Source organism: Rana temporaria, chromosome 8, assembly GCF_905171775.1.
Source record: "Rana temporaria chromosome 8, aRanTem1.1, whole genome shotgun sequence".
In the NCBI taxonomy this organism is placed as follows: Eukaryota; Metazoa; Chordata; class Amphibia; order Anura; family Ranidae; genus Rana; species Rana temporaria.
In genome coordinates this window covers 96,534,114-96,560,533 of record NC_053496.1, presented here as the reverse complement: position 1 = coordinate 96,560,533, position 26,420 = coordinate 96,534,114, and the positions used below count along the sequence as shown (strand labels likewise).

At 39.3% G+C, this 26,420-nt stretch overlaps 1 protein-coding gene across 4 annotated transcripts in view; it reads right to left on the bottom strand.

Annotated features, from left to right (window-relative positions):
- Positions 1 to 26,420, bottom strand: part of PALD1 (phosphatase domain containing paladin 1) — a 315,649-nt gene that overhangs the window by 111,243 nt on the left and 177,986 nt on the right. For all 4 annotated transcript variants that reach the window (XM_040362326.1, XM_040362325.1, XM_040362327.1 and 1 more), the window contains 7 exons: positions 16,120 to 16,215; positions 15,685 to 15,819; positions 10,176 to 10,292; positions 8,087 to 8,266; positions 5,102 to 5,299; positions 3,403 to 3,543; positions 3,231 to 3,302 (listed from right to left, as the gene is read on the bottom strand). In XM_040362326.1, coding sequence (XP_040218260.1) covers positions 3,231 to 3,302; positions 3,403 to 3,543; positions 5,102 to 5,299; positions 8,087 to 8,266; positions 10,176 to 10,292; positions 15,685 to 15,819; positions 16,120 to 16,215 — 939 coding nt within the window. The remainder of the gene's footprint in view (positions 1 to 3,230; positions 3,303 to 3,402; positions 3,544 to 5,101; positions 5,300 to 8,086; positions 8,267 to 10,175; positions 10,293 to 15,684; positions 15,820 to 16,119; positions 16,216 to 26,420) is intronic.

Sequence of the window (26,420 nt, the reverse complement as noted above, 5' to 3'; positions counted from 1 at the left end):
GTTGAGTTCTGCTTTAAGAATATATGAACATATATATTACCTATGATTAGCATTCCAAATTAATTGCGTGCTTTTTGAGGGTTGGATCTATCTACATGTGGAATCTGCGACTATCAAACCTCAGTGGGCATGCAGTGGGGGAAAAGTCTGGCAAATAAACCCTTGTAGTACACAGTAATCTGCTCACATTAGTATTTGCTTTATTGATATAAATGAGTAAACAGGTGTATTAAAATTAAGGGAAATCAAAGCATTTAGAGCAATGGTCTCCAAGTTGATCGCTAGGCACTGCATGGCGCCTACAAAAGCAGTGGTTTGAGTATGTCAACTCCCTTCTGTTGAGAGAACAACTTGCTTCTTGCCACAGAAACGCGATGCACAAGTTCAATCTCATATGGCAGAGCTCGTTGGACACCCCTGGTTTGGCCCCTCCACAGTTGGTAACAGATAGACTTGCACATATACATGCATATGGTTAAATATTATCATTCTTATATTTTTCATTGATATGGATATAAATTAGCAAATATTTGATATATATGTTTAGCGCAGCACTCTTTGGTGGTTTAATTTATATTCACCATCACGTATTAGGAGGTTGGGCAGAGATCTTCATTTTATTTATATTTAGCATGCCAAAATGGCGCCAGCTCAGCTCCACTCCTCTCAGCACAAGACATATGAAGCCATGCAGGTGAGCTCACGCCACCAATTATCCCTTACCTCAAGCCGCCGATAGACTCGACACCTGCTCCCACAGCCTCTCCAAAACGCGTGTGTACTCTAGAGAGGACTGGAACCTGGAAGACTATATCAAGGCACTCCCTACCAAACAGGACTTTGAGTCTTATGTTTAGAGACTGGAAATACATATAGGCAGATAATCTTTGATTTAAAGAAATATCTCAGCTCCAGATTAGATGACCTGAAACATACTACCAAGGACCCAACATCAAACTAAACACACATGATGACATTTTGCAGGAACATGCAGTCCAAATCCAAAAACTTCTATATCAGCAAGACCACTTGGAGAATGAAAACCAACGTAACATTCAAATCTGTGGTTTACCAGAGTCGTTCAAGATCAAAGATCTGCTGCTCTCCCTTGATATGACAATATTCAATCAATTGCTGCAGAAAGCCAAAGAAGAGCATATTGAGATCAACCGTATCCATATCTAGGCCTAAAAATCATGATCCTACCTACCCTAGAGACACAATTTGCAGGATTCATGTCCACAAAGTGAAAGATGGCACAATGCATGTAGTCAGGTCCCAGGATACTATTATTCTCTTCAACAAAAGTCCAGTTATGCCAATATCGGATCTCTCATGCCAACTTCTGGAGATGCAATGCTCACAGAAGTTCTGCAAACTAGGAAGATAAAATACAGATGGGGTTTACCCTTCCACCTTAAAGTCTTCCATGAAGACAATTTTGACACATTTGTTAACCTTGGGGATCTCCCAACATTCTTAGGCACCTTTGAAATATCTTTGCCTGTTTAGCCTCTTCAACCAGCCTCTATTGCTTTTTATCGTTCATTCAGTCTCAAAGTGTTAGACTCCAGCATAGACCCATTGAGAAAACGTATCCTCTTAAAATTTAAATATCTGAATATCGTATTTACCCTTAATAACTGCTATTCTATCAACCAGGAGCAGCTGCATTTCTTTATGGCCATTGTCACCCTAGAAGTTTTGGAAACGGCAACATAATCCTTGGGGGTATTTTTAACCTACCCTCTGTTCCACATCTAGTCACCTCAATGGGTCAGTCCTCACTATATCCTGGGCTCCTAACCAAAATAAAGTACACTCTGCAATTACTTTTAGTGGATGTGTAGCGAATTTTTCATCCATCTGAGGGGACTACAGTTTCTATTCAGCTGCTAATTCCTGTAGTAGGATCGACCATTTCTTACTCTCACAAAACCTACTTGATTCTAATCCAATCCCATCAGTAGGCAATAAACCAGGGGTGCTCAGCATTTTGAAAACCACAGGCCACAGACCAGGAAAGCAAATACCCTAGTAGTGCAATAAACTTCTTTATTGAGCAAAGATAAAATAACACATGGGGGTTGATTTCCTAAAACTGGAGAGTGCAAAAGCTGGTGCAGCTGTGCATGGTAGCCAATCAGCTTCCAATTTCAGCTTGTTCAATTAGGCTTTGATGATAAAACCTGTGAGCCGATTGGTTTCTAAGCAGAGCTGCACCAGATTTTGCACTGAACAGTTTTAGTAAATAAACTCCATAATGCACTCATATACTCCTGGTAGGACTGCACGCTCATCACACAACTGTATGAATCCACCTTCAGAACCCCTGTATGGATGCCACTAGATGTAATCCACTTGGCTAAAGGCTCCTCTCCCTGTGTCTGTGTGTTAGGCAAGAGAGAGAAGAGCAGGGAGCCAGCTGCAGTATCACCTAATGTTTGACAGCCGCTGGGATTATGGAGAGCCAGAAATCATTCAGTAGAGCAGCGTGCACTTGAAGGAGGCTGTGCGTGCTGACATAGGTTTGAGGTTGCCGGCCACATCAGACAGCTTCGCGGGCAACATTTGGCCCACAGGTCAAGGGTTGAGCATGCCTGAAAAAAAAACTATGGTTGGATCATTCTCCCATAAATCTATCTCTCGGTCAGCCCTCCACTTTCAATAGAAGTTATCACTGGAGGCTAAATGACAACCTTTTACAAGACGCCCCTTGTGCAGCGGCCATTTCACAAGCTGACAGAGAATTCTCTCTACACTGTGCTTTGGATGATACCCATCCACTGACTTAGTGGGAAGCCTTGAAATGTGTGGTCAGGGGATGTTTTTATACAACGCGGTTCTTGACTTAAGGAGGAACATTCCGCAGATATCCAGAAACTCCTGACTCACATATCCTGGTTGGAGACCCTCCATGGTGACACATTCTATTCATCTTGTATATCTGACCATATCCTTGGGATGTTGCCTGTTATGATGCTTTGAAAAATACCCAAGATTTTTTTTTTTCATCAATTTCTGGAAGTGTACCTTGTTATTAGGATATTAGCACTGTTTTTTTTTTTTTTTACTTTCTTTCAATCTTTTTATTTTTATTTCTTGCCCCTATGATTTCTTGTAGGTTATGGTCTTTCTGCAGTTTATTGCCATAATTTGTGAGATTGTAGTTTACAATCCTGATAAAAACCAAATAAAATATATATTCAACCATAAAGTAATTGTCTCACCTCAAACTCTCCCTTTGTGTACTTGGCATCTGGAACACTAACAATTTCATCCTCACTGATTTCAGGAATAGTCTGCAATAATAATAACAATCATAATTACACACACACACACACACACACACACACACACATACGGAGGCAGATTTCTCCTATATTTCGATTTAATACTCACGTTAAAATGCCAGAGAATAAGCAATGCAATGACCATTGCTGTTGTTGTCCTTCCTTTTCCTTCATGACAGTTGAAGACAAAGGCTGCATTGGAGTCCTCTGCAAGTGTAGACTTCATAGCTTGGAGAATCATGTCAAAATCCTATGGACAATACTCTTGATTGTTACTTGCTTGTAATAATATACGGTAAAAAGTATGTATTAAATATGTAGTGCTGTATTTAAATTTTTTTCATTGTTGCCAAAGGGGACCAACTGCGAATAGCGCTTGATCCAGTTGGGATCAGTGGGCCCTTTGGGTATTAAAACCTTTTCTTTGCTGGCAGTAGCTCCATCTTAATCTTAAGTCCAAATTATGGGCGTTCCTATCGGGGGAGCCTTCCTTTCCCCTCTCTAAGATGACTGTTCTTTTACTTTTATGAATGAACAATCAGCACTCCCCCAACAGCGTTTATCGTTTATTCATAATAGTAAAAGATCACTCGGCTCTGTAACACTCTGATCTATCTGTTGGCGATTCTAAATATACACAGCCCCACAGAACTGCGTGATTTTTTACTTTTATGAATGACCGATGATCATCAAGACCAGAGCCATGTATGACAATACCCACAGCACTGTTCATTCCTTCATAAAATTTAAATTTCACTCAGCAAAGCAGGCTGTGTAATCTTTTGAGAATCTTTATCCAGAGAAACCCATATTGCTAGAGCCTAGCACCGTCACTCACAAAATCAGTTTCCTTTCCTAGCAGCATTGCCATAAAGTGTGGGGAAAAATGTCCAACCATGTAGCCTAGAAACAGCAGAATACATTTTATTGAGATAACATGTATATGGTCCCCTAAAAGGTTAAATAAAAAAGTTTAAAAAGTCTAGTGAAAATTCGTTAACCCTAGTGCTTTTCACATTCCACTAAGAAGTCAATATGGTTGGCAACTGCAACGTTTTACTTTTCAAAAGCAATCAGCAAAATAAATAACTGGTTGCTTATTTTAATTATTTTCATCTGACTTTAGCAACTCGCGGCAGGAGAGAGAAGACTTGACTTTGTTTTGTTCGTCAGCACCACTTTCTCTCAGTAGATGCCGGGCATTGCTATACTTCTGATGTCTAAGAAGGCACTTTTTGCAGAAAAGGGGTGTTTGTTTTTCCTTTGAAGGTGAACTTTGCTGAGGGAGGATTTTTGCTTGTAGGTGATTTTAGCTGAGGGGGAAGGGGGACTTTTGCTTGAAGGAGAAGGTTCTCTATTTGTGTGTGATTCAGCTCAGCAACAGATCACAGTGGTCAGGAGTATGTAATATACTTTTAAGTTCCTTACTTGTTGCATATTCCTGACCCTTGCACCCTGTATGCTAGGCTGTATGTTACAGGTTTATGACCATTGAACTCTATATGCAGGCCTGTACACTACATACTCCTGACCACATTACTCTAAACATTGCATACTTTTGACCACTGTACTCTATATGCTATAATAATTTAAAATAATTACATAAGCCTGACCACAGTGTTTATTGTCTCAATAGTCCTTGAATATTCTTAAGTTTTTCTCAGAGTGCTCTTGGTCTGTCCCAATCATTTCAGTGCCCCCTTACAGAAGCCATTATTGTTCTTTAGTTTATTTCTTCATAAAGTACCAGTATGACTATGCAGTTTCCAGTAATTTGTGTACCATATTTATCTGTTCTTCCTCCTCACCTGTTCCTTGGGAGCACAGAAATCTGGAATGGGAATTCTCCTATATGCCAGGCCTGGACATGTGCCCTTCTGTTGGTTGAAGATTTCCTTAATTGTCAGACACGTTTTAAACATCTTCATCTGCTTCTCCTGTTCCAGGTAGACCTCTAACCACTTTTGTGAACCCAAGATATGGCTTGCTATTGTGGCTTCTAATGTCTGAAAAAAAATCATTTGAAACAATGTGGTATTTTGTTATATCTGCAAAGATCTATACAATTACCACCTTTTGTTTCCCTTGACACTCCCTTTTAGATTTTACGCTCGAATGAGCAAGGAACTGATTCCTCCTGTATAAATTGTAGTGTAACTGAACTTTTCTAATGTAATGAAAATCATGTTTCCTGATAATGTGCAGGAAAGGCAACACGCTAAAGTATATAATGACTTGTGTATGATTACTACTGTGATCAAATTAGTCAACAACCTATTTTTTTTTTCTTAAATACCTCTTCCATACCGACACCAGATATTTTGTGCTTGCCATTGAACTCTTTCAGAGAATGTCTTTTGATTAATCTTTAACTAAAAAAAAAAAATGCGTATTTTCAAATATTTTAGGGCCTTTCTGCCAAGCACACAAACTACATTTTACAAACTGAACAAAATGACACAGCAAGGCTGAATACATATAGGTGCTAACTGTAATGCCCAGGCTGCATCTAATAGGTGTGTTAACATTCTCTCAAATGGGGTAAATTCAACAGAATGGAGACTACAGTGTACCCACAGATTCTACAGTCTGAATTTATTTAATTGTGTTGTAAAGAAAACATTTAGCTGAACGCAAGTAATTTTATGCATCCAACTCAACATACAACCCCTGTAGTTAAATCCCTCTCTAGAAGAACTTCCATCTATCTATCCCAGATGTGCAAAGATGGGGTATACAATCTCAGTGTCATTTGCATCCCGCAAAAGAATTTAAAGTGATATTAAACCCAAAAGCAAACATTTAATATATTGCAACCTGCCAATTCTTAGATATTCTGGCTTTTGTTTTTTTAGGCTTTTATTTTCACCTGGAGATTCTTTCAATAAAATCAACAGAACAAGCTGTCCTGCAGATTAGAGGATTGAGACAAACCATTTAATTAACTGACAGGGGTGTCAATGATACTTTTATTTATTTGCGTAAAATCACAGTTGGCTTTCTACAGTTAACAAGCTGGCGCCCAACACCTGAAGACTGGCAAGGAAACCAGCCTGGGCGAGGACGGTGTTGGATCTTCCAATCTTTTTGGAATTTGAGGACACAAATAAGGACTCTTTTAGGGACAAAGTAATACAACTGATGTTGTTCCATCACAGCCATTTTACACCTATTAGATTGTATAAAATAGTTTGACGCTCTTCCGCAGTTTACTACATGGACACAGACACTGCAGATTTTTTTAACTGTTTTTGGACATGCTCACATGTCACTGATTTTATCTTCTCAGTCCTGGCACTTCCCAATATTTCTCATCCCAAAAACTGCTTTTTGGCCATTAGAGGAGACCTAAAAATGTCCTAATATGCTAAAGTGCTGTTTATACACTGTTTTTATGCAAGAAAGACAATCATCCTAATGTAGAAAGGACCCTCTCCCCCTTTTTTTTTTGAGATTTGGAAAAAAAAACTGATTATAGACAACCTACCATTATATAGACTCGCTTACAAACTCAGGAAAAAAAGCAACAGATCTTTGATAAAATATGGGGTACGTGACTTTCAAACACACACACTTGTTTCTCTGGATACAGGGTTCTGATTAGCTCTATATATTCTATGGATTTTAAATTATTTTGCCATTTTTATAATCCCCCCCCCCCTCTTTTTGCCTTGTATATATATGCCTTTTGATATAAAGAAACATTGCAGCCTGGTATGACGGTTCTAATTGTTATACGTTTTACTAGCAAAACCAATAAACATATCTTAAAAATAATGCAAAAAGAGTGAACATGTTAGATATTTACATCTCACTGACAAACCTGTCAGTTTGTTTTAAGTATTCATTAGTAGTTCCTCTTTTTCATGACGATTTGGATGAATATGCTGCCCTCTTGTGGTTTCAGCTAGCATAGTACCATTATTTTGAGAACGTAAAAAAAAAAAAGATAATTATGCTTTTTATTGATACCCTTCACATTCACTTTTATGTATTGTTTACTTGAATTACGGAGTAGTAGTCTATTGCTAGAAAACTTACTGTATTTATCGGCGTATAACATGCACTGCACGGGTGAGTGTTATATGCCGATAGTGTTCCTCTGAGGGGAACGAGGGGGATGAGTGCTGCTGGAATTCACCGAGCCGTCATCTCCTTTTTATTCGGCTCTCACATCACATACACAGTCCCATGCCAATGACGAAGGCAGGACTGTGTGTGACTGCCGACTGAGAGCCGAGTAAACAGGAGATGGCGGCTCTGTGATTTCCTGCACTGTTCAGGCTGCATTGATGAGAAATGGCGAGGCTGCAGATGGGCATTGATCAGGCTGCATTGAGGCTACAGATGGGCATTGATCAGGCATTATTGACGCTGCAGATAGGCATTGATCAGGCTGCATATGGGCATTGATCAGGCTGTATTGAGGCTGCATATGGCCATTGATCAGGCTGCATTGATGGTAGATGGGGAGGCTGCAAATGGGCATTAATCAGGCTACAGATGGGCATTGATCAGGCTGCATTGAGGCTTCAGAAGGGCATTGATCAGGCTGCATTGATAGGAGATGGGGAGGCTGCAGATGGGCACTAATCATGCTATATTGATGGGCACTGACCCTTATTTTAATTCAAAGTTGTTTATTTAAAAAATATGTTTTTTCCCTGAAACTTCCCTCTTAAAATGTGTGTTATACGATGATAAATATGGTATTTAAGTTTACATTTAGCAGGCCAGTCATATGAGAGAATGCAGGGGGCAAAAAATGGTAAGAAACGGTCACAGGTTCTCACCTCAAGTTGCTCTGGTGAGGAAGCAGTTACTGCAATATGCTGATCCAAGTTGTCTGGTTCCCTTTGAGAGTACATTTGTTCATTGCCTTCAAGTACAACATCTTCTCGAAGGTTCACCCACAGAATGTTGGAATATTTTCTCTTTGCATCAGTTAGATAGTTGAGGACACAACCCGTGGCCTAGTAGCAGAGATAACAATTATTTAAGTAATCTTAAAGCATTCATAAAGGCATTTCAACATGCAGAACAGACCAATAGTGAATCAGGAATTCATATTATGACTCTGTAAAACCCTCCACTTTTCTATGCAAGAATCTATGCTGTATTTTTTATAGATAGACTACTTGTAATTGGTTCTGTGTTCTCTTTATTACTGTTATGTCCTGTTATAAAATGGATCTACATTTGCGTTATATTAGTTCAACATTTATTCCCTGAAGACCCTACAGGAGTTGAAACGAGTTTTGATCCATTACATGTATTATCAGTCTAAAAGTGCACTGGGATTTAACTTTTTTTTTATTGTTTTTTGTTTTGTCATCACACAGATCTGTCAATATTTTATCTTTTGTATGAATACAATTTATTGTTTTTAATTATTGTGTTTGATGGATTTAAAGTCCCACCCCATGAATTTCTTCCTATTTTTATTAATAAGGAGGGTATTTAAGTAGTCACATCCACTACATATTTTTTTGATGACGAGAATTCCCTACACCTTTTGGATACTAGTAAATGTTTTAAAACACATCTGGATTTCCCAGCTCTTTATGTGATGTGTAAAGTCTTGAATACTACCAATTATTGAAAATTACTGCCTTTACCATTTGTACCCCACTTTAGTTGAATGAACATCTTTCTGAGGTATATAGACTCACAGACACTTTATTAGGTACACTTGTTTAATTGCTTGGCAACACAAATTGCTAAAAAGTCAATTACATGGCAGAAACTGAAGGCAGTTAGGCATCTAGGCATGGTGAAGACGACTTGCTGAAGTTCAGACCGAGCATCAGAATGGGGGGGGGGGGGGGAGGAGATTTAAGTGACTTTGAACGTGGCGTGGTTGTTGATGCCAGACAAGCTGGTCTGAGTATTTAAAAAACTGCTGATCTACTGGGATTTTCATGAACAACCATTTCTAGGATTTACTGAGAATGGTCCGAAAAAGAAAAAATACCCAGCAAACGGCAGTTGCGTGAACTAAAATGCCTTGTTGATGTCAGGGGGGTATGGGCAAATTGGTTTGAAATGATAGAAAGGCAACAATAGCTCAAATAACCAATTGTTACAATCAAGGTATACAGAATACAATCTCTGAACGCACAACACCTTGAAGCAGATGGGATACAGTAGCAGAAGACCATACCAGGTGCCACGCCTGCAAGTTAAGAACCGGAAAAATTAGGCTACAATTCACACAGGCTCACCAAATTTGGACAATAGAAGATTGGAAAAACGTTGCTTGGTCTGATGAGTCTCGATTTCAGTTGTAACATTTAGATGGTAGGGTCAGAATTTGGTGTAAAAAGCATGGATCTATCCTGTCTTGTATCAATAGTTCAGGCTGGTGGTGGTGTAATGGGGCAGAGGACATTTTCTTGGCACACTTTGGGACCCTTAGTATTCATTGAGCATTGTTTAAATGCCACGGCCTACCTGAGTAATGTTGCTAACCATGTCCATCCCTTTATGACTACAGTGTAATTCTATTTTGTGTCTGTAAACAATATTTTTGTGTTTTGAAAAACAAAAAGTGAAATAAATTCTAACATTAAAAAAAACAAAAGAAAAATCCAACCGGACCAAAACAGACCTCCTAAAAATAGGCAAAAAAAGCTTTTGTACAGAAACACAAATAGCAGATATTTCGCCTATAGGGAGGGAGTTGCCAAAATATAGGGGACACAATTTTTTTTTGACCCTTTAAATGGCCCAATATTAGGAGATTCTTTGTCTTAAATTGACAGAGAAGCTACAGGGAGCCTAAAGGGTTTTCCCTTACAATTATATAAGAAAAGTTATCGAAGCCTTTATTTTGAGCATCAAAAAACAGAGACCTGTGATAGAATATTTGTGATACTGCACCTTGGAATTTGGCTGAGCAGTGCCATAAATGGCCACTTTGGGAACCCTTCTGAAGTTGGCTACATTCATTTCTTTCACAGTGCTTAGCACATCTGGTGAGAACCGATCATCTAATACCTGAAACAATGATTAACAAATTAAACAGACATTATAGCAAATAAAAGACTCAAATTCACAAAACTGTTTTAATTTACAGCTTTTGCATTTTTATTCCATCAAACATTCCAATTAGAAGAATCAAGACTGTCAATGTGAAGTCCATATTAACTGCATTTCCAGTTAGAGAATGTTTTGTAGGAAAATACCAGAGTCCTGTATACTGTACAAACCCATGGAAGGGTGTAGCTTTGATGACGCGGATATACACATATATACGTATCAGCCATAGCATTATGACCACCCACCATCATGTTGACATATCTCCACTAGACCTCTGAAGGTATGCTGTGGTATTTGGCATCTTTTTTTAGGTCCTGTAAGTTGTGAGGTGGGGTCTCCATCACACCTGTTTTTCCAGCACATCCCACAAAAGCTTAATTGGATTGAGATCTGGAGATCTGGAGAATTTGGACCCCAGTCAACACCTTAAACTTGTGTTCCTCACACCATCCTTGAATTTATCAGACCACATTCTTCCATTCCTTCTATGGTGTAGTTCGAATGTTCACATGCCCATTGTTGGTGCTTTTGTCTGTGGACACGGGTCAACATGGGGACTGACCAGTCTGCAGCTATGCATCCCCATATGCAGCAAACTGCAATGCACTGTGTGTTCTGACACCTTTCCCTCAGAACCAGCATTACCTTTTTCAGCAATATGCATCAAAATTCCTTTCCTTGGACCACTTTTGGAAGGTCCTGATCATTGCAGTCTGGGAACATCCCAGAGCTGCAGTTTTAGAGATGCTCTGACCTAGCCATCTAGTCACTATAATTTGGCACTTGTCAAAGTTGCTGAAATTCTTATGTGTGCCCATTTATTTCTCCTTTCAACACATCATCTCTGTCAGAATTCACCCTCCCCGATTCACCAGCTCAGAGGAATCGGGGAGTGAAGAGAGAATCCTGGGGGGAAGGAGGAAGATTTTTGACCTTCTCCTTTAGACTCCCCAAGACTGTAACCATGTCCCCCTGCCATGTCTATGTCTATTACACATTAAACACATTTTATTTTTTAAACTTTAATACACTCTGCAGGCATTCATTTTTTATCTGTGATCTGCCCAAGTGTAACTTATCCGGATCTGAGTGGTGGAGGAGCTGGAGACCAACTGAGAGGATTAACTCACCCATCCCACTCCCTTTATGATCACAACCCCTGCAGGGGGATACAGTTTTGGTAAGTGGGGACCTACAAGGTGGAGCACGCAAGTCACCTTGCCAGGATTTTGATGCTCAGCGTCTGAAGAGCTCACAAAAGTCACAATATAACATTAGTGTGGAAACTAATTCACGATTTTCTATTTATTCTATTTTGTTCACTTATCTATGAGCATGAGGAGTTTAAGGTTCAGGGATTATTGTATTAACACATCTTTAAAGCACAACTGCACTTTTTCTGGACACAGCAATAGCAGATTATCTGCACATTTAACATTGCCCATCATAGGCTGTGAATTTTATGGACTTTCTCTTCTTTATGTTGTGAGGACTCTCTTTTGTATAGTTTAATTGTTTATATTGCACATATATTGTTTAGCAGGCACATAAATCTGCATTTCTGCCTTGCTTGATGTTTTTCAGCAACTCATTCACTCACCCAATGAGTTGACACTTCACATAATCATCACTTACCCCTAGGAGGAGGGGCACTATAGTATTAACCACCTCATTCACAGAGTGGCTTACATTCAGAATACACATCATGGGAAGAGTGATCCACTAATATATCACTGTTCAGCAACAGGGTATACCACCAACTGTAGAGTCCATCCTACACGTTCTGACCTATCTCATACGACCTCTTTGGAGGTATTAACGGGAGCTCACAATCTATGCGAGTTCACCCACCCTGTGGTTACCCGACATTTAATTTACCATCCATCTGTGGGTCCACCATCACCCATCTTTTTTTCCTGCCACACGGACATAACAGGATTGGCCACAGCAACTTACACACATTCCAGCAGTGGGCAGCGCCACCTACCCCTTTACATATAACATTATTTCTTAGACCCTATCTTTGGGGTACTCCAGGGGGGCAGCAGCCCACACCCGGCACATCATCGCGGATCTATTAACAGGTTTTTCATATATAAAATATGTGTGTGTGTATATATATATATATATATATATATATATATATATATATATATATATACACACATACACACACACACACACACACACACACACACATATATATATATATATATACACACACACACACACACACACACACACACACACACACACAGTATATATAGTGTAGGGCAGGGGTGGCCAACGGAGCCCTCTGATGTGGCCGCGACCTCCTGCTCTAAAATGGTGGGTTGGCAAGCCCAGATCGCAGGTTGCCGACTCGCCATACCGCAGCATCAGTGTTGTGAATGAAGCTGGTGGTAGAGGAAGAAAACGGCTGCGGAGCAGAGCCCCATAAGCCGATGCGTCCTCTACAGCGCCAGATTTTACCACAGGGGGAGTCTATGGCAAAATTCAACTAACCCGTAGGATAGACACAGGTGCACTATGCTACACCTGCGGTGTGGGTAAACCGCAGCACATCAGTGTGAAAGCAGTCTTAGGCCCTTCTTACACGATCAGCCTGACCAAATGGGACCCTCAATTCCCCTCTATAGAGCGACAGATGTCCGTTTGTGCCCACCTACCTCCAATCTGAAAAACAGAAAGAAAGTCGTCCCTTTCCATCTGGGCAGACTGGAGGGCCTATAGAGTAGCCTTGACCTGTTATCCGCCCACTGTGGCCTGACTGGTTACCAAGTTGCTTAAGTGGCCCTCACTCTTCAAAAGATTGGGCACCCCTGGTGTAGGGGGACAAATATTTTATTACTAGGTGGTCGGTTTCCTCCAGGAATGTCCGTGTACTGAGCAGTGATAATTTATCACTGCTTAATAAACGCACATCTCTGTGTTTCAGTGAATTTCTACTGTAATCTCCTTCTGTCTCATTAGATTCCAGTATCAGGGGCCGTTCTCCACTGTGCACTGGCACTCATAGGAGAACGATCTCCTCTGTGCATGCCGGAGAACAGACACCTTAGTGTAGATTACAGATGGTGTATGGAAGCGTGACCACATCACGCAAGGAGTTCACTGCATTTGCACATTTATCATCACTGGATTTCAGTTCACCGATTTATGGACACATACATTTTAACACTGAAATGGACTGTATATTGTCACCTTACTGATGAAATCATATTTATAGATAAATGAAATTAGTTTGCTTATTTGCTAAATTGCACAATATTTTAATATTTTGCAGCACTAATTTTATATAAACTTGCTTGATGAAATTTACAATGGATATATGCACATTATTGTATATCTTGCAGTACCGTGATTTTGGGATCCATTACCCAGCAGAGGAACTTTTGGAGTCCCTACTTAGTTTCTTCTGTTGTTTATACATATACTAACGGGTGTTTCAGTGACTACATAACACCAACATATTACACTTAGCTGACAAGTTGAAACAAATAGATTCAGGACACAAACATTCTTTATTTAGGTTATTGCTAAATATTTAAAACACTTACATCACATGATTATTATTATTATATATAGAGTGGAATATACAATTTGCTATAATTACAAGTTCATTGAGTTTTATTGAATATATTTACAAGCAAGCACCACATTCAAATTATACTTTCAGTCAAGTACTCGCTGAAATCGATTACTGATAATTTGCGGTGCGATTTGAGTCAATACAAAAAAAAATGAAATGCAGTGCGATTCCTATCCAAACTGTAAGCCATTTCCCCCACTGCGTGTGTGTAGAAAGGGAAAGCGCCATCTAGTGGGCAGTTAATTTTTTTTTTTAGAACTCACAGAACACATAGAACAACATGCAAAATAATCTACATAGGTGTCCAATGATGGCAAATCGGGGTCGCTGGAGGTGTTCACAGGGCTGAAGGAGAAGATCCTGGGACCTCGTGGGTCTAGGGTGGAAGTGATGTCAGCTTTGGGGGGACCACCTCTACATCTCCTCCAGCCCTGATTTGCCATCATTGTCAGACCAGGAAACTTATGTAGATTGTGCATGCCAGGTACTGTATGTACAGTGAGTTCTAAAAAATTGTAAACTGCCCGCTAGAGTTGCACTTCTCTGCAGTGCAATTTGCGCCTATTCATTTTGTATTGGCACAAATTGCACCGCAAATTGCTCTGCAGTGCATTTTGTATTGCCACAAATGCTTGGTATTGGCACCAATACCAATATCGGTGCATCCCTAATATTTTTTATTGGAGATTACAGCAATGTATAAAGTAATACACATTTGTTAAATATATATATACACCAGACAAAATCAAAACTTATATATAGCCATGAAATCTTACGTCTAAGCTAGTATATGTGACAAAAAAGTATTGCCTATATTTACTATACTGTACTATATAAAGAATAAATCATTCTTAGATACTTTGATAAAATGGAGGGATGCTGACCGAATACAAAGTGGTTATTTACTAAAGGCAAATAGGCTGTCGACTTTGCAGAGAAATTTGCAAGGAAATTGTTCCTTAACTTTGTGAATTTTGTAAAAATTCACTTTACACAAAATATTCTATGATGTGCAAGGATTACAAAAAAAAAAAAAACACATTCACATATTCATTTGCCATTAGTAAATAAACCTCAATATTCTAACTCTAGAAACAGAATATGTAAAGAATACCACTTGCAGATTTTAGGCTTAGGAGGTATACTCTAAAAAAAAAACTTCAAAAAAGTTCCTAGGCATATCTCCTATGCTCTGCCCCCCCTCCCACTATTGCCAGCAAACCTCTACAGTTTTTATTTTTTGCGCTATAAACAAAAAAGGAGCGACAGTTTTGAAAAAAAAGTAATATTTTTTACTTTTCACTATAATAAATATCCCCCAAAAATATATAAAAAATAAATAAAATTCAAAACATTACTTTTTACTTTATCAGCTACTGTCAGACTTTAATTTAAGAGGAAAATATTTTTGTCTTTACAACCCCTTTAAGTGTAACAAGTAAGCAGATCAGAAAGGTCAAAATTAAGTCAAAAGTTCTAATGAGCATACTTGTGACTCGAATATTTGAAGCAAGTGTGAATGCAAGACAGCCAGCATTTATAAAATAAGTCTGTAAAGGAAGCCTCCACAATTGTTTCAGGAAAGATTTTCTTTAACTCGCTTCCTATTGAAATTGGCTTCACTGTGTTTCTGCCTGCGACTGACTATTGTTATGAGGGGAGATACTGTGAATTGTTTGTATACCCTGTAATATGCTGTGCAATTTGCTGGTATTTTAAAACAGAAGGTATAAAAAAATAAAAGTTTAGAAAACTTACCAATACCCGCATCCCTTTGGTTATTAACTCCCCTGATACAGTGAGTTCTGATAAATTCATGCTTGCGTGGAGTCTGTAAATCCAAGGATGAGTACACATCCACCGACTAAAACTCAGTGCAAAAGCCAAGGGGTACTGAAATGATGCATTAATATAAATGTAAGGAGAACACAGGAAATACACAATACTACACTAACATTTTAAATCAGTGAAAGGCATATAAATATTATTTTACCAAATATGAAACAAGAAACTTTGTACTACAATTTTACAAATTTTCTTTACACACACAAAACATCAGAGTTTCAAGTTTCGCCATGAAAGAAGACCTAACATGCTATATTTAAAAAAAATTCCGATTATAACATCACATGCTGCTGGAATCAAAAGAAATGCTTTTTTTTTCTTCAGTGTTATAACTTAAGTTGAGGTTACCTGTTCATGAAGGTAGAAATTAAAAGCTATTAGATAAAAGTAACGCTCAAGACTATTGAGGGTTCCACGCAGGAAATATTCTTTGGTACTGCTTCCCTAAAAAAAAGAAAAAAAAAAAAACATATCATACTGTCAATGTTACACTAGTACCAACAAGTTATCTATACACCAACAAGACAAACAAATGTATTACTAGAACATATTTATTTATAAGGTTTCATTTTTGAATAATTATTGTAGGCAGATTTGCTATGGCTAATAAATGCCTGAAAACAGAAGGTATGTTCGCAGATACATATACTGTATATATATATATATACTCACATACTTCCATCCTGTTATCTTAAAGTGGTAGTAAAGTCTTTATTACCGCTTTTACCTACAGGTAAGCCTATAATAAGGCTTACCTGTAGGTATAAAGAATATCTCCTAAACCTGTACGGTTTAGGAGATATTCCCCTCGCAATGCGCCGTTGACTGCAGCGGCGCATGCGCAGCGGGGATCCTCGGCTAGAGGACCGGCAGCCGCCGGACCTTGCCGGAATGAAGTCTCCCGCGCCGAGCGAGATGTCATCTTGCCTCGGCGTGTCTTCTGGGTATCGCCGCTCCAGCCAATCACAGCGCTGGAGCGGCGATACCCGGAAGACACGCCGAGGCAAGATGACATCTCGCTCGGCATGGACCAGGTAAGTTCTACACACCTCGTTCCAAGGTAAGTATTTCATAATGAGTTACTATGCGGTGCATAGTAGCTCATTATGCCTTTTGCCTTTCAGGTGTAAAAAAATAAAAAATAAATAGTTGCGGGTATACAACCGCTTTAAGCTATTATGTAAACACCTCTCCAAAGCTGTTGCAAAATTTGGTAAAACAATGCAATTTATCTATACTAAGTATTACAGGGGCTGTAAAGGATTGTTTTTTATTTTCTAAATAGGTTCCTTTAAGCTAGTGCATTGTTGGTTCACTTACCTTTTCCTTCGATTTCACTTCTAAATGTTTGTTTTCTTTGTATGAATTTCTCACTTACCGTTTCTCCTCAGTAAGCTTGCCCCCATCATCCGAGCTTTTCTGGCTGGGGGTTAGTCAGCCAGAACAGCTTACTGAGGAGAAACAGGAAGTGAGACATTCAGACAAAGAAAAAAAAACATTTAGAAGGGAAATCAAAGGAAAGGGTAAGTGAACCAAATGAACCAACAATGCACTAGCTTAAAGGCACCTATTTAGAAAATAAAAATCTAACCTTTACAAACCCTTTAACCACTTCCCCACCGCGCCATAGACAAAAGACGTCTACAGCGCGGTGGAGTTATTCTGGGAGGACGTCCCTGGGACGTCCTCCCAGAATCCTTCACTCGCGCGCTCCCGGAATCATCTGTGGGCTGGATCTGTGACAAATGCAGTCACAGATCCAGCCATCCCTCCCTGCGCCATACTCTGCAGTAACCGCCAATACTCTGCAGTAACCCCCAATACCCTGCAGTAACCCCCAATACTCTGCAATACCCCCTAATATGACAGAAACGAGAATTTGTTTTATTTTTACAGAATTTTCAGTGTTTTTTCTTTTATAGCGCAAAAAATAAAAAACCCAGAGGTAATCAAATACCACCAAAAGAAAGCTCTATTTGTGGGAAAAAAGGACAAAGTTTTCAGATGGGCACAATGTTGTATGACTGAGTTATTGTCATTCAAATTGTGAGAGCACCGAAAGCTGAAAATTGGTCTGGTTAGGAAGGGGGTTTAAGTGCCCAGTAGTCAAGAGGTTAAAGAGGAAAGCCAGAGCCAAACAATTGCACAATAATTGAGCATTACAGCAGAAGATTGCGTCAGGGGCACTTACACTACACAATATGGGGTTTATTTACTAAATCCACTTTGCACTGGAAGTGCACTTAGAAGTGTGGCAGCGTTAGATCTGAGGGGAAGATGTGAAATGAGGGGAAGCTCTGCTGATTTCCATCATCCAATCATGTGCAATCATAAATTCAGTTTTTTATTTTCCTTACATGTCCCCCTCAGATCTATATCGACTGCACTTCTAACTTCACTTGTAGCACACTTTTAGTGCAAAGTGGATTTGTCTTTGGTTTAGTACTCTGGGGTTGATTCACTAATCAACTTTTCTTCGGATAAGCAATTTATATAGTCAGTTCAAGATAATAGTAATTCTACAGAATATTGTTTTGTCACAGATCATACAGTCCAAGAGATCAGATCTCACACTAGCTGGTCAGCCTCTAAACTTTATCAAGATCGAAACTAACAGCATTCTATTCTGTAGAGGGCTTTATAAATGCTTACCTATAGAAAATAAATTGTCTGTTCTTACTAGGCGTTGGTCACATGAATTAAATGAGCGCAGCAAATATAATCGCTGCAGACTTTTAATATTCGGATACTTTCCGCAATGTCGGCACCCCAGCTGATATTTGAATTAGCCCTTGGGTGCTGCAGCCACCATTCGCTTTATGGCCGGTTCCCTACTGCGCATGTTCAAAGCATGCTGCTCTTTCTATTTGGCCCAGCGGCGGACGAAGGAGGATGGAGGCCGAACTTTCAAGGGGTGCTGCAGTCTCCTGGAGGTGGGGAAGGGTACCTGTCAAAAACAGGTACCTATCCCCCCTGAAAGGTGCCAAATGTGGCCCCCAATTGCAGATGAGCGGAAGATAAATTTTTGAGTAGAACGCTGGTTTGAGAGAGCCCAAATAAAGAAGACACAGGGGTAGATTTACAAAAACTGGAGAGTAATAAAATTGGGTGTAGCTGTGCATGGTAGCCAGTCAGCTTCTAACTGCCGCTTGTTCAATTAAGCTTTGACAAAAAATAAATAAAAATGGAAGCCAATTGGTTTCTATGCAGAGCTGCGCCAGATTTTGCACTCTCCGGTTTTAGTAAATCAACCCCACTGCTCGGCTGAATTTTACATTACAATATTTAGTATAAATAAGGTTACATGACATAAAACATTTATTGAACTGAACTCATTCTTTATGGTAGATAATAAATGCCTGCAGAAGAACTGGTGCACCAAGTGAAGTAATAGATAAAAATTGTCTTACTATAAAAGCCAATGAAAATGTATTTGTTTACTGTTCTAGGCTCTTCAGAACCACAAATAGAAAGGGAATGGATGGGAATAGGGATATTTGTACCATGTTTTGTTTTGTAAAACCTACAAAACTCAATAATAATTTCCCCATATAGTACTGAACAAATACCAGGGAAAATATGCAGGAAATAAACATTTGTATAAATTAAAAGAGAGGAGAGAGTGTCAGAAGATTTACATTTTCAAAATATGTAACAACTGATAATTTGGTTGTTAAAATAAGGGGAAAACATCAGTCTCCACAACTGCTTTTTTAAATGACAAAACTGCAAGACTTATGGATAAAAAGAACCACCTGAAATACGTCATTTAAAACGGTTTACATTTTACAGATACCTTACACAGACACTGTCATATATAAACACAGTAAGTATACAGTTATAATTCTGTGAATCCTGTAGGTGCTAAAAGGGTTAAGGTGTTCAGAAAGACGCCTGTTAGATTGGTGCTGCTTATAAAAGTCTTGCTCCTTCCTGATGTAAATCTTATGTGTTTAAAAATGTTATTACTAATGTGAGCTGTGAATAAACAGCTATGTGGATTCAATTTATGGTCAAGTCAAAGTAATTTTCCACTGTCACTGATGACATGCAATGTTCTCCCTGCAAACCCATTCCCAACCAGCAACCCGGCCACAGAAGGATTTTGCAGAAGATTCTTCTAGCAGTTAAGGGGTTACAGAGAAAAGATCTGGCAATTAAGGCACTCGTGAGGCAGAAATATTCTGTTGCTAACAGTTCTAACATAACATCTTGCTTCTCATACTAACAATTACTTTTGAAAATGGCATACAAAAGGCAAACAGAGCAAATCGAAGGCTAAACTGTTGATTTTAAGCTCATTCTGACAATTTGTGTGCCTGTGCATGGCCTTTGGATTTTCTAACTAACTTAAAATCCATAAGCAAGCGTTCTATAGTCTTAAAGCAAAGATCGTCCTAGATAGTATCCCTTGCCACACTGCAGGCTTCTATCCTATTCACCTAGGTGAGGGTGAGATCACACTGTGTTAACACAGGATCCTTGGAAAGCGAAGAGGATAGCACATTTTAAAGTACTCGTTTCTGCGATGTGCAGTCTTTTTTTTCTTGGGACTTGAATGTAGGGTGGTGAGACACAATATTTAATTGTTGCAACTGCTAGGTAGGCTATTATTTATAAATTATGCAGCTCAAAGCCCAACTTTAGCTCATATTTTTTTATTACTCTTTCACAACGTCGGCTCTGAGCAGCGTCTTTAGAACATGCTCATGCAGGCCTGGGGTTTAAGGAGAGCTTGGGAAGGCAGCTAGATAATTGCCCATCCTAATAAGATTGGAACAGGTGGCTGCGGATGTTTTTCAAGTTTCTCATGGTGTGATTTATAGACAAACACAAAGCAGTAAGGCTTTATGCCTTCTCACCAGAAGTCACTGTATACATACCATAATGCCGCTGGGAAGGTAAAGAATGGCAATCCATTTCTTCATAACAGCAGGACCTCATGAAGTAAACAAAGTGAATTCTGCTTTTCAAGACCCATTTACACCAGAATATTCACACATAGAAAAACGTGTGATCTCTGCTGTGAATAGGCCCCAATGATAGTATTCCCTTGCGTGCACAGGTGGCCAGGACCTCAGCTATACCAAAGCTTTGTTTCCCTGTACGTTACGGTAAGTTGTCATATGCAATCTTTTCATAATTTTTCAATTCTTTTATGCTATAAAAACTCTAGGTTCAGGGGTTAAGTGTTCACTAATCAATAACCTGAATCTGTAAATGTCTTAACGATAACACAGATTTGTGTTATGTGCTTGACAAGGTATTAAATAAGTCAAACCGTTCCATACCTCCCAACATTTTGAGATGGGAATGAGGGACACCTACTAGCAAAAATATGTAGGCATAACACACACCTCCTGCCACACCCCCTTAAAGGAGAACCAACTCCAAAATAAGGTAAATGAAATCCACAAAAACTTTTCTTTTTTTAACCACCACTATTCTTTTATACTGGCTTATAAAATTTACAAATGCAGCAATTTAGAATTTGGATGAAAGGTTTAGACTAAGAAGCACTTTAAAGATAAAGAGTGCATTTTATATACAACTATATGGATCAGACCAAAATTAGGGACAAATGAGGGGGAAAGAGGGACAGGGTGACGTTGTGCCAAATCAGGGACAGTCCCTCTAAATCAGGGACAGTTGGAAGCTATGCAGTTCCTAAACCACAGCTTTTTTAATCTGTAATAATTAAAAACAAACCTGTTGAAAATTAAGCTTGCAATACTAGAATAATAAAAAGAAAAACACAAAGCTTTACTTTTAACCATTTAAAGCAGTTGCTTCACTCCGACTGATACTCCTTTGTCACTAATTCTGCCCAGTGGTGTACCAGGGGTTGGGTGCGATTCACACCGGTTACTTGCCACTTAGGGGGTGCCACTGTGGGTACCGCTAAACACGGGCCCAGATATAGTGAAAATGCAGGCTGCATGTTGATGCGTACAGAGCAAGTCAACAATTTGCTCTATTCTATACAAATAGTGCTGGTGGAGGGATATCCAGCTTGATGCCATCTGTATAGCTCCAGCCCCAACAATATTTTTCAAGAGAACTGAGAGAAAATGACATGGGACCTGTGCAGTGATACCCAGTAAGTGTGCATGTAAATTCTGCTGACCATTAATTTAAAAAAAAAGGTGGAGAAGAAAATCTCCGACCACCAATGTCAAATGGGCACACGCTGACAATGATAATACTGAACTCAATAAAGGGGCACACAATGACCACAAAAAAAGGGGCCACAATAAAGGGGATGCACACTGACCACCACATAGAGTGCCATAAATTGGCAAACGCTGATTGCCATAAAGTGGGCAAACTGACCACCATGTAGAGAAACACACAGACCACTATGAAGGAGGTGCACTAACCACAATGTGCAAGGTGTCACACAGACCACTATATGCAAGGGGGCACACTGATAAAGTCCTCGTATAATACTAATACTAATAGTACTAATAATACTTGTATGACTGTCTCTATCAAGGCACTATTATCCCAATGTTTTGGAGTAGTTCACTACTATTTACCCTTGACCTACACATTATAGCACATCTCTATTATCTGCACGTCTGTTCTTATTTCCATGTCTTTGCAAATATACCCTTGTTTTATCTGGCACATTGCTATTATTATACACATAATTTGCTACAGGTCACCAGGTCTTTATTTTTGGCCATAATTTTTGTTTAATTTAATGATTAATACTGAAAATAATGTTGATGCATGCATGGGGTGTGTATGTGCACGTGGGTAGGGGTGTTAAATTTTTTTTTTTTTAAATGTGTTGGGTGTCGAGTAGGCTAGGTACACCACCGGATTTGTCACATATAACCCTGACTATCTTGAGAGGGTAAGGAACTGTATTTTGCCATCACAAACATTACAGCTCCTTGCGATTCATTTTCTGTCTTAATAGTGGAGTTAAAAGAAAAAGCTGAAGAGACCCTAAGGGCTCATTCATACAATTTGCTGTACTGTAATTTGCAATACTGCTGTGAATGGACCCTCAATGGGGGCAAACTACCTTCCAATGCATAACATATATGTTGTGTTCTGAATTTTTACAACTATGTTTGAAGAGAACCAATTCACCTACTGGTACTGTAGTTACCGTCTGGTCTGTCTTTCAGCATTGGATTCCTTACCAAGAATTCTAACAATATACAGTTTAAGGCCCCTTTCAAACATACGGACTGTTCGTTTTTCATCAATCCATTGACAAATGAAAAACGGACACTCTTCCGATAGAAAAACGGATTACAACAGATGATCATCCGCTTCCGTCAACATCCATTTTTTTTTTTGAACAGATGAAAGCCCTATTTTTTATCCGTCCAAAAAAAAACAGAACGGACAAAAAACGGTGGTGGCAGCTTCCCGGCCCTCTCCTTGGCAACCAGCTAATATACAGTGAGGGGGAAAAAAAAGGTTTAAAAAAAACGTATGTCATCGGATGTAAGCGGATGACATCCACTAACAACCGCTTTTTAAACCTTTTATCCCCCTCACGGTATATTTGCTGTATATTAGCTGTATGCCAAGGAGGGGGCCGGCAATGCAGCCATCATGTCCTTAACAACCGTTGAGTTAGCAGCTGTCTGCGGGGTTTCCCGCTGACAGCTGAATATATAAAAAAAGGAAAATTGCCGTTAAAAAAAAATCTGAAAATAAAAAAACGGTGTGGAGTCCCTTAGCAGGTCCATACCAGGTCCTTAATGAGGGACCCCCCCCCCCCCACCCAATTTTATTTTATAAACGGCGCGGAGACCCCCTCAAAATTCATACTACTCATCCATACCCATTCATCCCAAAAAAGCAATGAAATATAGATAAAAAATAAACACACTAGAGTTGGTTTTTGACAAGTCCTTTATTTAAAAAATTGTTTTGAGCCGTCTTCTTCCTTGCTGCCGGTTACCCACTAAAAACAAAAAAGGCGCTCTTTTCCTGAGGCTGTCTTCCTACGTTGTGTTACCCCCCGCTGTCTGACATCTCTTATATAGCCATGGGGCGCGGCCATCGGATGACATCACAAGGTACGGCCTCTCTGGGTGGCATCAGATGGCCACGCCCATGGCTATATAAGAGATATTAGACAGTGAGGGTCAACACAACAGAGGAAGACTCAGGAGAAGAGCGGCTTTTTTGTTTTTAGCAGGTAGCCGGTGGCAAGGGAGAAGATGGCAGCCTGAAAAGACAGCTCGAGGAGAAGACGGCACGATTTTTTTATTTTATTTTTCTGCAATGTTTTTGTTTATTTTACATTCCGCTGTCAGTTGTTAAGGATGCGGCAACCGGATTTCCGGCCCCCTACTTAGCAACCAGCTACATACAGTGTTTGAAGTTCAGTTCAGTCACTTTTGTTTTGTACAAAATGAGATAAAATACTGATGAAAAACGAATGAGATCGGTTTTGATGCGATTGAACTCAAATTGCACGGCCCGTATGTGTGAAAGGGCCCTATAGTGTATATAAACCCAAAAACAAAAATGTAATATATTGCAGCTTCTCAGTCCTTTTTTCATACATTCTTCCTTTATTTTCCACATCGTCATCCTGTCAGTAAAACACTTCCTGTCCTAGGGTAATAAATGCTAGCAGCCTCATTTCTATGAGGAAACCGTGTTGTCACCCTAGGCTGCTGGTAAACCTGTTTGAGATTTCAGTTCACTACACAGGAAGTTACAAGGGCACAGAATTTCTGGCAGTATCGACAGGTATTTTTCTGTGCTTGTAAAACGTGTACTTAGTTTAAAAAGGTAAAACCTGCAGCCACCACATTGAATGGCTGGTAATCTAAATGGATTACAGTTTTGTTCTTGAGTTTAAATATATTTAAAATAATTATAATTGTGTTTATATGTCCCCCTTGTCTACCAAGGTACATTTATAAACCTCCTCCAACGGCTGTCCAATTTAGGTAAATAAGCATCTGAGGGGTGTTATTTTATTAAAGATATTTCATAATGTGCTACATTTTTAAAGGCACCTGGTGCTGAAAACGAATAGCTCTGTAGAAGATAGCAACCCACAGATTGTATATTTGGCTTCTGGTTTTTGCAGTTTATTGCTGGAAACCAGAACTTCTAGTTCCACAACAAAAACCATATGGTCTAGAATTTACAAAAGCACACAGATTAGAGAGGTAGTTGTCCGAAACAGCACTCAGAAGTGAGGTCGATACAGAATTTTAATTCTAAATGAAAATATAAAAAGTGCTGACTATAAAAATATTTTACATTTGTATTTAATTATAAGCTACAACTCTGAAAATTATTTATTTATGAAGCCAGCTTATACACATGGCTAAAAGTGTGAAAATACAAGCCTCGTATTTCATGGTACGTCTGTTAACGTGTATGTTCTTCATTGTTACACTAACATGGCATATCAAATCGTAACTTGCCAAAATTTGACATATTTTGGAACAGATTGTTCCTTGCCACTGCTATCAGGAAAACGTTGTTTCTGATTACATGACAGTATCAAAAAGAGAATCTGATGATTTCTGTGTTATCTTCCTGTAAGTAGGACAGATGATGCTCATCTATCAGATAATCTGCTAGGACGGCCGTTGCAAATGTTGACATTTCCTTCATAGTCTCCGAGCCTCACTGAATGAAGCACGCAAACTGTGTATGTTCTAACCACACTTTTGACAGAAACATGCAGAAATACACAGATCGCCAAAGTGCTCTTTTGGAATAAATGTTGAATTCTTGATGCTTCCTGAATGTGAAATACTGTGAGAGGTGGCCAGTATTTGTCAGCGTCTCTAAAGGAACTTGTCACCAAGACACATTTTGAGAGTTCTACATACACCTTCCTGACAATGTTTACATCAAGTCTGTCCTGTTTATACTGTAAGATCAGATTGTTATGAATAAAAAAAAAAAAAGTTTCCTTCCTTTTTTAAAACTAACAGCCCAAAACGCTGCCAGAAGGGCTTGTGATGTGTACTGCACAGTTAGAGGATGAGGAGGAGGCAAACTTTCTTCTAGCTGCAGGGAAAGGGACACCTGGCAAAAGTCAGCGATACATAGATAGAAATTTCAGCTGGTTCAACAGGGATTGGCTGAATTTTGATCTATGTATGGGTAGACTGGTTGTAAGCATGTCAATCTATCAATTGACTAATGTAGAACCAGTTTGTCTGTTTTTTCAAAACTGACCATTGTATTCTGACGGCGTGGAAGGCTCTCCGCTGTCAGAATACAAAACCACAGCTGGAGGGATTCACTGGCTGAATAAAAAAAAATGCAAAATGTATGGCCAGCCTAAAGCCTTGTACACACTAGTAGGTTTTTTTCATTCAACCCAGCAGGGTGGAAACCAGGTGAGGAGTACAAAGACAAGTGTCTCTTGCCTACAGTCAAGCATGGTGGTGAGAGTGTCATGGTCTGGGGCTGCATGAGTGCTGCCGGTGTTCTGTCAGATATGGCGACCTGTCAGAATTCGTTCCGTCACCTCCATCTCGCTACACCCGCACTCCTCCATAGTAATGATACACAGAGAAGGGGCCAAGCGGGCATCTTGTACATCTTACACCCACCAGAGTTTTGCATTCCACAGTTATTTTTAACAGAAAACAGAGCTAATAAGGTCAATTACAGTTTTTAGAAATTGGACGGACTGA